Genomic DNA, 10,783 nt, shown 5'->3' on the forward strand with positions numbered 1-10,783 from the left:
CGTGTGACCCGCGCTGGCGCAGAGATGCCGGCGGGCGCGGCGGGGTTTACGAGCATCTCGGCGGAGCGCCCCGGCGCAGGAAGCTCTACTGCGCCACCAAGTATCACCTCCAGATCCACGCCAACGGGCGCATCAACGGCACCTTGGAGAAGAACAGCGTCTTCAGTGAGTAGCCTCCGCGCTTCCCCGTCGCCCCTGCCCGAGGTGGGGGGGGACACCCCGAGATCTCCCTATTCCTCCCCCCCTCTTCCTCCCCCTCCACCACACACCTCGACAGGAAAGTCCGTCCCGTGGACTTCAGTGGGACTAGGCTCCTCCGAGGAGGAGGCCTTCTCCTTTCCTCGCGGGGCTGCCCTGAGCGGGGATGGGATGTCTTCCCCCGGGCACGTAGCGCCTTTCGGTCGGAGGCAGCGCCAGGCGGTTTACAGTCCCTCCTGAGAAACCCGCCGATTCGCCGGGCGGGAGAGATCCGGCAAAGGCCGCCTGCCTGGCAGTCAGTTTCACTCCGAGGGGCTTCTCTCCCTGCATCGCTCACCTTGAGACATCGCAGTAGGGTTGGGGCCCTCCTCCTCGCTAGATGCTCTAATGCCTTAGCCCTGGCAAGTCTGTCCGGGGTTTTTTGTTGCTAAACTGTGGTTTCTCTCCCCCCCCCCATCCCAGATTTCAGACGGGGTTCTGTAGGGTGTCGTTCCAGAACAGGGTTTAGCCCTCGAACACCTGAAGTCACAAGTGGGTGGGTGGGTGCTGAGAACGGAATGAATGAATGCATGAATAAACCTCTCTGCTCTGGCCATGCGAAGGTCCTGTCTCCAAACATAGTGACCTTTCAGTATAGGACAGGGAAATTGTTCTGCCCTTTAAGCAAAACATGGAGGGACCAGTGCTGCCATTCCTATTGAACACATTGCCCAAAAGAAAATGTAGTTCTCCAGACCAGCCATAGAATCGACATAATTTTAAACGATGGTTGACAACCCTTAGTGAAGGGCTCGGGAGAAATGGGGTTCTTGTATGAGCAAGGGCTGGACCACAGAAGAGCAAAATAATGCTAAAGAAGAACGTCTTTGACCATGTGCAAAGTGCCTTTTTCTGGCCAATGGACAATGGCAGCTAAAAGAGGGGATAGGATAACTGACAGCTTAGTGGGCAGGCCGGTTCAGGCTCTGGGCCGTCTCTGTTTCAGGATCAGGCATGTTTCTGCCGACCCCTCAAGGTGAGGTGATGAGTCCCTAGGAAATTGTAGCCCGCAAAAGCAATGTTATTTCTGTTGAACAGCCTTACACTTAAAACTCATTCTCAGCATCCTTCTAATTTACTCAGCTTTCAATCCTGTCCGAGTTAATTTAGTGCAACATAGGCAGAGCATGGAGTGTCAGAATCGTGGCCGTGTTGCCCGAGCATTATGGAGTAACCTGGGAGTAAGACTCCTCCACTAGAGTGAAACTTATTCCTGAGTAAACCTGCCCAGCATCATGCTGCAGAGTTGCTTTGGATTAGTCCCAGGTGACTCCCCTCAGTGTCTGCTTTTCCCTTTGCCCATGAAACATTCAAACAGAGGATCTGATGGGACAGAAAGCCTGCCGGGCGGGGCGGGGGGGGGGGGGGGGAGCCTGTCCCACAGATATTGGTGTCCTTGATCTTGTTCTTTTTCATCTCCAGCTGATGCTCAGTGGAGGTAGGTATGAGTGACTTATTGGAAATTAGTTTCTCAAATTACTCCCCGAGGACCATCCCCCCCAATGCTTATTCCCCCACTGGTTTTGATAGAATGCCAAGGGGACAAAGGAGCAGGCTGCCAAGGATGCAAAGCAAAGGGTCTTTTCAGGTTTGCCTCTCTCGAAAAGAAGGGGAGGGCAGAACCCAAAGGACATCCCCTTGGTGCGCTTGGCTCTTTTGTCCCCACTCAAAACCTTTCAAGGACTTGGCTTCAGTACTGCTCTGCGTGCTCTCAGTCCTCTAGGAATGCGTCCCCGCTCTTGGACCATCACTGAGATGCATCCCCGGCTCTCCTGGCATTACAAAGGAGGAGGAGGATGGCATAATGACCGTTCATCCTCCTGACCAAGGTGCAGCAGGGCTTCCACTTCCCAGGACTCACTGGCCTGGTCTCTCTCCTCATACCATGCTGGATGGGGGGGGGGGGGGTGCCTGGGGGGGGGGGGGTTGTTGTCACTGGAACCATCCAGGGGCTTTGTAAATAACGTTTCAGGGTGATTTTAGCACTTCAGTCTGTTTGTTTGGTTTTCTACTCTCTCTTCTCCCTCTGTTAACCTTGTTTGGAGACTTGAGAGTATTTAGAGAAGAGGAAATTACTCTTGTCTCTTTTTGAATGGACTCAGAAAATAACAACAAACCATGGGAAGGAAACGGAGCCTGTCAGAAGCAGAATAGTGTGGCATATCAGAGAAAGACTGGCTATATACAATACAGTGCGAAATATGATTCCCCAGTACAAAGGGGAACAGAGGTTGGGGTGAGTTCAAGTCTTTACATTCATCACTTGATGATTGCGATTATCCAAGGATGGCACGCATCCATCATAGACAGGGCTTTCAGTCAGCCATAATTTTGATCACCCAACAGTGGAAGATGTTCATATTGCAAATAATCAATTGAGAAGTCTCCAAGGGCATGACTAAGCAAAAGTTAAGCAATTTCCTATCTCACTGAAACCAATAGGATGTAAGAAAGCTTAGCTTTGGCTCTGCGGCGTCACAAGTGATGAGATACCAACTAAACTACATACAGGTATCAGCTCTTATATCCAGCATATGAAGGTTTAACTAAGGTTCCTAAAAATGCAGTGGGAGGAAACAATCTTCCAGTGGTGAACAAGCAATTAATTCCCTGGGACAGAACTAAGCAGCATAGATACATAGTGAATTAAAGCATTCTTCTAGCCAATCATGTTTTCAATGAAACTTGTAACTTCTCTTCTATTTGAGTTTCCTTAGGAAAGAGAAAAGTCATGCAATGATACTGAAATACTGATACCTTTTCCTCCAAAATACCGATACCTGTAGCCACTTTGTCTTTAGGCCCTGAGTGTGGTCTGGAGGCAAGTTCAATAAGGCTAGGCTTCATCATTGCCTAGATGAACCTTCCGGGAACATTGTGTATCCTGCCTTGACTTATGTGATGGAATTTGTACGTAAGCCTAAATCAGGCAGGACATCATTTGTTGTGACTAGCATAGAAAGTAGAGAGGAAGAGCTTCAGCATCATGTTGCAATTTCTCTTCTTGTGAATTCACAAATGTAAGTGTAAAAGCTAGTGATGACTTGGCAGGCAGGGAACAGTTATCACCGATCAAACACAACAGACAGAGCTTTCATATGCTTTAAAAAATACAGTACATTTCAATGGCAGCAGTTCACACATTCAGCAGAAAACTGTCAAGTCCTGTCCTTGTGCAATGACATCCTAAGTGATAGACATGCATGTGTGAATGAGCCATGTCACTTTCAAAGTGACTCCACAATACATATCCTATTCTTTAGGTTTACTCTGAATGAAAAGGTAGCAGCTTTTCTAAGAGTATATCTTGATCTATAAAAGGTTTAAGCAAAAATATTTCTTTGTGAGAAACTAATTCTATACTTAAGGAAGCCAAAATATTTCTTTGTAAGTGAGAAACGAAATCTGTAGTAAAGCCTGATAAAGTTATAATGAGAAGCAAAGGTTCTTATGTCAAACTCTGAAGCTCATATCATAAATATGCACAGTCCTAGGTGGGTTTTCTTTTTCTTGGACATTAGTCATGTCCACAATTTTCAGGCAGATTTAAGCAGGCCTAAAAATGATAAAATCTGAATGCGTCAAGCAAGTGTTTGAAAATATATATCCTAGTGTGATTTTAATTTTTTGTGATTTTTAGTCTGATTGCTTTGTGTTTAAATACAGTGGGAAAGCACTACATAAAATTTCAAACGTTAGTTAAAGATTTATGTTTCATATGGGTATACTAATCAGAAAGGTGGGATTGTCTATGGATCTCTTTGCAGAGCATATTTGATGGCAAACCCAGGTCTGTTACTCTGCAATGTGTGAAGCAGCCTTTCCAACATCCTTGCCTTTCTTGTTTCCCTAGTCTGGGCAAGGAGACCATTTCTTTGATGGCTGAAATATTTCCTCTCTTTCAATGTGGCTCAGACAGCCATATTGTTCTCTCCCAAGGGCTATGCCTCCTTTCATGGTTCCATACATGGCTCTAAGATGCAGCCACTCGTCTTGCTCCATTTTGCCCTCTGGAGACCTCAGCAAGAGCATTGTCTTGAAATGGGCAGCTTTGTGGTTTGTTTCAATAAGTCAAGCACTCTTGTGCCCCTAAGAAAGGCATTAAAGGGGATTTAAACTTTTTATAGACATATAGGATTAGGTGAGCCTCTAGTTCAATGTCAGATCTTTCTTTTTCCAAGCAGTTCAATCTCAATCAAACAGCTGGGGATTTACCAGTTAAGAGTTTGCTTCAAACAGCTCCCATATCCTTATTTTGTTGTGTTGTCTTCTCTGAGGATCAGAATTTGATCATGAGCTTAGTAAATACTAGTTCCGCGGTGTTACATTTACACAACTTCATATCAACAGCTTGAAAACAGAGACTCTAACTACCAAGTCCCAGGAGACCTGGGTGTGAAATTCTTGCTTAGTTCTGAACTCAATGGATAGCTTGAGCAAGCTATGGTTGACCCCATTTTCCTATTTATTACAGGGGAATATAAATGGTCCACTCGATAAATTGATTGGGAAGATGATTATTTTGCACATTGGCATCTTAACAAATCGGTTGGCATCCAAAGCTCCACATGGATCCAGTGCCTGTATAATGCTCCCCTGACCATATCAATGCTGGCACTGTTTGATATATGCAATCTGTGTGTGTATCCAAGCTTCTGGGGGAATACTGAAGCCACAGAGCTACAGATACATGGAAGCAGCCTAACTGAAATCCAGAGAGCTTATTTCCAATGCGTAGGCTCAAGATGTGAAAATGTAATCATAATGAAGAAGATGATAGTGATGTACATGATTCCTTTCTTATCTAAAAATAAATCCTTACTTTTCTGTTCTAGGCATTCTAGAGATAACTGCAGTGGATGTTGGAATTGTTGCTATCAAAGGCTGTTTCTCCGGCAGGTACCTGGCCATGAACAAAAGAGGCCGACTTTATGCTTCAGTAAGTACCATTTAAGCCAGAAGCATTTTAACTATGGCAAGGAAGTTTGAAGCATCCTCCACTTGAGTGCCAATCATTTTCAATGGGGATTTAAACTCCATTGTAGTCTGAGGGCCCAAATGCTGGTGGCCATGCACAAACATGGAGAGAGAACAAAAATATGCCCTTTGGTTTAATTTGGTGTGCGTGGGGGCGGATTAAGCAGCCAAGACTTGCAGATCTATAGATGGAGCATAATCGTAAGTGGGAAGTATGAACGTTTTCCTTTTATGCATGTAGCCCATCCACCACACCAAATAATCCAGACTGCATATCAAAGAGGGAGGGAGATGATACCGTCAAATCTTTTTGGCATATAGATTTAAACATGGAGAGATATCAATTTAGAGATGATAATTCGTTCAGGTGAGTAAGTGTCAAGAGCTAAGGAAGTCTACTATTGACAGTATGATTAGAAAGCTTTTCACAAGGGGGGAAAAAAGTCTCCCAGGGATGTCAATGGGAGTCCCATTTGCACAAGGTAATGAATGGGCTCTCAGCATGTGTAAAGTCATTTCAGTTGGGAGCTAATGCTAGAGGTGTAGCAGCTGCTAATCGACTGAAAGAATGTGTAAATTAAATGAGCCTTCTCTCCCACTCTTTGCAATTATGCTTCTGCACTTGCACTTTGATCTGGCTTTATGGTACATTTGATTTGAGACTCCATCTCATGTACCACATCTGCACATTACTGAGCACTTGAGCAGATATTGCACTGACAACCAACATTGAAGGAACATATTAAAATGCTTGAGAAGAGAGGGCTAAACTGGGGAGAAAGTGAGAGAAACCCTTTCTCTATTGCAGCAGGTGGAAGAGAATGCCCCCTGCATCTGCCACCCAGGAAATCCCCTGAGTCAACACATGGATGACTGCTTTCATCCATTCATGCATCTTTGCCATTTTGATCTCACCCTTTCTTCAAGTGTTTCAGTGCGGTCCTTGATGAGGCATGGGTTAAGATGGGCTGTGAGATGTTCTGTGACTTAGAATATCCCATCCCTCTGCATTCTAGCACTCTAGCTGATGTTAGACAAAACACTGCTGAAGGCGATGTTTTAGATGACAAGGCACTTTCTTTCTATTACGAGGCTATATTTCTTCTGATGTGTTATCATGAGAAGGAATTAAAAAGACAATGTTTTAGATTACCTTTCCACATAAGAAGTAAAAGCGGTCATAGATTAAATGGGAAGGTATCTCTGTTCTTCACTAGCTCAAATATTGAAGTGTTAGTAATATGCCAATTAATTGAAATATATTAAATTATTTGGGGTAATTTGAAAGTGATTAACTAAAAGAATATTAAGTCATTGAGAATCCTTATTAAAATGCTGGAGCTATTGACAGTCAACTCCGCTTCTTTACAAGACCACCCGCCCTTTCCTGCACATGTCCTCCAGATGTTGGCTGACAGATCGGGCTTACACAGTTTGGGACCGTTCTCTGCCTATACAGGGATGGATGAATATGCCACCTGGGGATATCTGTATTTCTCTTGCATGTTAGGATTGTTGTTGACCACTCTGGTACACAGAAATAACGAGTATGGATACAATAATGTGTTTTATCTTTCTAGGTATAATTTCTAGTCAAATGTTTATAATGTTTTATAATGGCCTACATTTGTTGATATCAGTGTTGTCTGAAATTATGTTTCATAGCATATTGTAACTTTATTGCAGACACATGACTGACACACTAAGTAATACAAACCTACATATTGGGTTTAACAATGTGGGGTTTGGGGGGGATTGGGTTTCCTTTAGAACTAAGGCCAAGCTTGTCCAGCACCCGTCTGCAAAGTAGACAGGGATAAAGCAATTGCCAGGCTGCAGGTAGCCCATGACGCAATGCCAGCAAGGCCCCTCCTCCATTCCAGGTCCCTCTTCTTTTTTAGGGACTTTCTCCAATCATTCTGACTTGTTGCTGGGAAACAGGAAATGAAGGAAGAGGTTCCTGTGCATCATACCCTTGCCAATATGCCTTTATTACATTACGGAAGAGGGTAACAGATCTTGAATTTTAAAATTCTCTCAAAACAGTTCCCCTTGACTTTCCTTACTGAACCCTGATACAATTTTATTTGGAAAAAGAATATTTTATACCACCTCATAGCTATAAGGCAATGCAGAAATAGTACCTGCTCTAGTCCATTCTCTTGGCTTTAAACTGAAGAGAAGGGTTTATATTAGAGGATACCTCCTTGCTCCTTGTTCATGGAAACCTAGCGCAGCAGAGGAGATACAAAGCAAAACCTCTTGCTCTTGTCATGCTAGTTTTCCATTGGAAGGAAACATTCAGATCTGTGATACAACTCAACCTGCAATCTGAAGTGGTACAGCTAAAAATGACTGTAGCACATGATACCTATGCAGGCCTGAACTGGCAGTGGAAAGAGAATTAGCCATGATATCTGAGTATTGGAGCAATTAATCATCATTGCTACCTCTGCAAATGTCTGATTTATTATCTGTTGGCTTTTTCAAAGAGTAAGGATTGCTACTTTGGTATAATTACTCTAGTTCTACTACTGCAGATCAGGGAGGAATATTTCCGTCTTATTTTTATATCCCTATGCTGAATTGCTTTTAATAGGAAAAAGTAACAACCAAGGTAATTCACAACAATCAGCAAAGTTAAAATTACAGTTCAGTGTCCAATATAATCTGCAAAGCCCAAACAAATTCTCCTGCCAGAATCCTCACTGAAGAGAAATAAGTTTCCTTACATTCCCAGCACTCCACTCATTCCTCTTTGTTTAACTGAGATCTTAAGGGCCACCGTAGGATGAGGCTGTGGATATGTATTTTACTGCAACTTGTTTGCATGCAAGCGCCTCAGTATAAATTTCTCCACGGAGGCTATGCTGTGCAACTTTATCCTTTACAACTCTGAGGTTTGCCATCTTGGACTTACCAATAGGCTAATTAAGGCAGAAATAAGGGCTCCGTTGGGGCCCAGCCCTTGTGCAGCCCTCTGCTGGGCTAACCGAGAATTTCCTATAACCTTCTGTTTTAAAAAGCTTTTAAAACACAATGTGTGTTAAAACATGTTCCAGTAAATTTGTAGCTGAAAACAATTTTAAAAAACCTTCAGACAATCCATTGCTTGCTGCCTCGACTGTATTGCATCAGTTCTGATTCCAACTAACATACTAAGGTTATCCAACTTATTTCCCTGTATCAAATACTCTTAACACTTAGTGACACAGTCAGCTTTATCCTCTTCATTGTGTCCCACACTTTTAACAGCCATTCTTGTTTACTGGGTAATAATTAAATCTTCCATCATCCACTGAAAACTATTCTTGCTCCTGTCAATATATCAAACATAATTTCTCTGTGTATTACTGGCACTGTTTCTTCATACTTCAATTAAACGTTTCTGGACACTGTGCTGCATCCACACCACACATGCCGACGACCTGTTTTCACATGCCAGAATAGTGGCAGTCATGTTTCCAGTTGTCAGGAAGTCCAAGCTGCAAGTAGGAGGAGCAAAATATGTGGAGGATTGCAAGACAGGTAACAGAACACATCTGTGGAAGAATTAATTGGGCACCCTCCAGAACTAGTCAGTTGAACCTATATTCCAGTGAAGTCGGTTGACATGAAGCATTTAACTGTGTATCTCTATAGGTAATGATTTTAATGGGATTGAAGTATGTCTAATCTCTGACCTATGCCCAATATCTAGCTATGCTATCACAACATGCCATCATGAAGTCAGTGAAGAGGTATATCAACTACTGGCAGTGTATGGCTGAATGTTTTTTGTTAAATCTTCCTTTAGGTTTTACTAGAATTAAAAAAAGAAAACCTTGCATCTGCAAGATTACTGTTTATTTTTCTGCAGCAGACCTACAGTTCAATCCTAAAAACAGTTTCCTGAAAGTACGCCCCATTAAGTAGACTTGAGTAGGATTTTAAGAAGACATGCTTAGAATTGCTTTTTAACACAGATTCTGCTCTATTGTTATGATATTTACCAAATGTGGCTGATGTTTGACATTTTCAAAGCTATCCCTTTAAAGGCACAATTTGTTCCTGTCATAAGATTTACAATGCTGAGAACCAGGCCCGTAGCCTGCGTGGGGCCCTCGAGGCCCGGCCCTCCCATGGGTTTTGCGGGCCCCTCCCCCGATCCTCTGCTCCCCCTCCTCTTCCCGGCCCCTCCCCCTCCTCAAGGACTCAAGAGGCAAAAGATCGATGGCATTCTGCTCTTTTCCCTCCTGCTGCTGGCACATCATGGCGGGTAAGAGGAGGAGAAAAACATAGGCCCCCTGAGCAAAACGTTGTTAGCTACGGGCCTGCTGAGAACCTATGCCTTCCTTAGTTCACACCAGAAATTTTCTAGCTTTCATGGTCATATGTATGACAGCACTGATTTTAAAATGGTGAGTGTAACAGAACAGACATGAGTAGACTTTGCTCTCTACCATTCTCTTTCAGCCTTTGGTGATTTAAGGTATTAGGTTTTGTACAAGGTGGCTGGCCTGCATGGAAGGGACACCAATGTCCCATAACAATGGGACAACTAGAAGATAGTGCAGCCCCAAATCCACCTTGATGATGTGGCACCATTTTAGAGCTTGGCAACTGTTTTGGCTCTTGTAAATGGCATGGGGTGGCGAGGAGACAGGTGTCTCTCGTCCCCCTGCACCACAGCCCCCAGCAAAATTGGACCCTTGCAGAATCTTGAATAGTTAAAAACCAAGCTCTAAAACATGGTGGACTTCGGGATGCAGTATCATCTAGTTTGGCCCAGTGTTAGTCCCCTCTAAAAAAAATTCTAAGTACAAGAAAACTCACTGTGTGGAGAGTTTGCACATTTGAGCTGCATCTTTTCTAGGCAGTCTCCATGCACATTAGGAATTTAGACAGAGCTTTTAATGCATGGTGGAGCCCAATTTGTACCTTCTTTTGTATGTTTCAGTTGGTTTGTGCTGCTGGCTTCTTTTCAACCAGCTGCTGATTTTTCCTTTTGGACTGATGGTTACTGTTATTACTTTACAGGAGACATACAATGCTGAGTGTGAGTTTGTGGAAAGGATCCATGAGCTGGGCTACAACACTTATGCATCACGCCTGTACCGGACTGTGCCCAATGGAGGTAGCAGTAAACGCAAAGCCAGTGCTGAGAGACTCTGGTATGTCTCCATCAATGGGAAAGGCCGACCCAGAAGGAGTTTTAAAACCCGCAGGACACAGAAATCTTCTCTCTTTTTGCCTAGGGTACTGGATAACAAAGACCATGATATGGTCCGACTATTCCATACAAACACTAAGTACCGAGAGAGTCTATTAAAGACATCAAATAAGAACCAGAGAAGAAGAAGAGGACACTAATGGATGCATTCTGGGTGGGGTAGCTAGGATGGAGAAAGAAGACAAGAGTCAGTATTCAACATGCTACTAAGAAATACAACTTTGTGACCAATATAGACTCAAAAACTAATGACATACTGTTTACATACACACACACTCACACACAAATTGGGTATCCAACTAATCATACATGCTAATAGATGTTTTAGAATTATAACCTATTGCTAAGAACATATGA

General features: G+C 43.5%; 1 protein-coding gene across 1 annotated transcript; it reads left to right on the forward strand.

Moving 5' to 3' along the window:
• Positions 1-2: 2 nt before the first annotated feature.
• On the forward strand, positions 3-10,566 carry FGF3 (fibroblast growth factor 3; the record flags this gene model as incomplete). The annotated part of the gene is made up of 3 exons (XM_015424409.1): positions 3-165; positions 5,073-5,176; positions 10,234-10,566. Coding segments are annotated over 3 exons (600 nt in total), but the record flags the coding sequence as incomplete, so codon positions are not given.
• Positions 10,567-10,783: the final 217 nt, after the last annotated feature.

This window comes from Gekko japonicus, unplaced genomic scaffold, assembly GCF_001447785.1.
Source record: "Gekko japonicus isolate JY-2015 unplaced genomic scaffold, Gekko_japonicus_V1.1 scaffold26, whole genome shotgun sequence".
NCBI lineage: Eukaryota > Metazoa > Chordata > Lepidosauria > Squamata > Gekkonidae > Gekko > Gekko japonicus.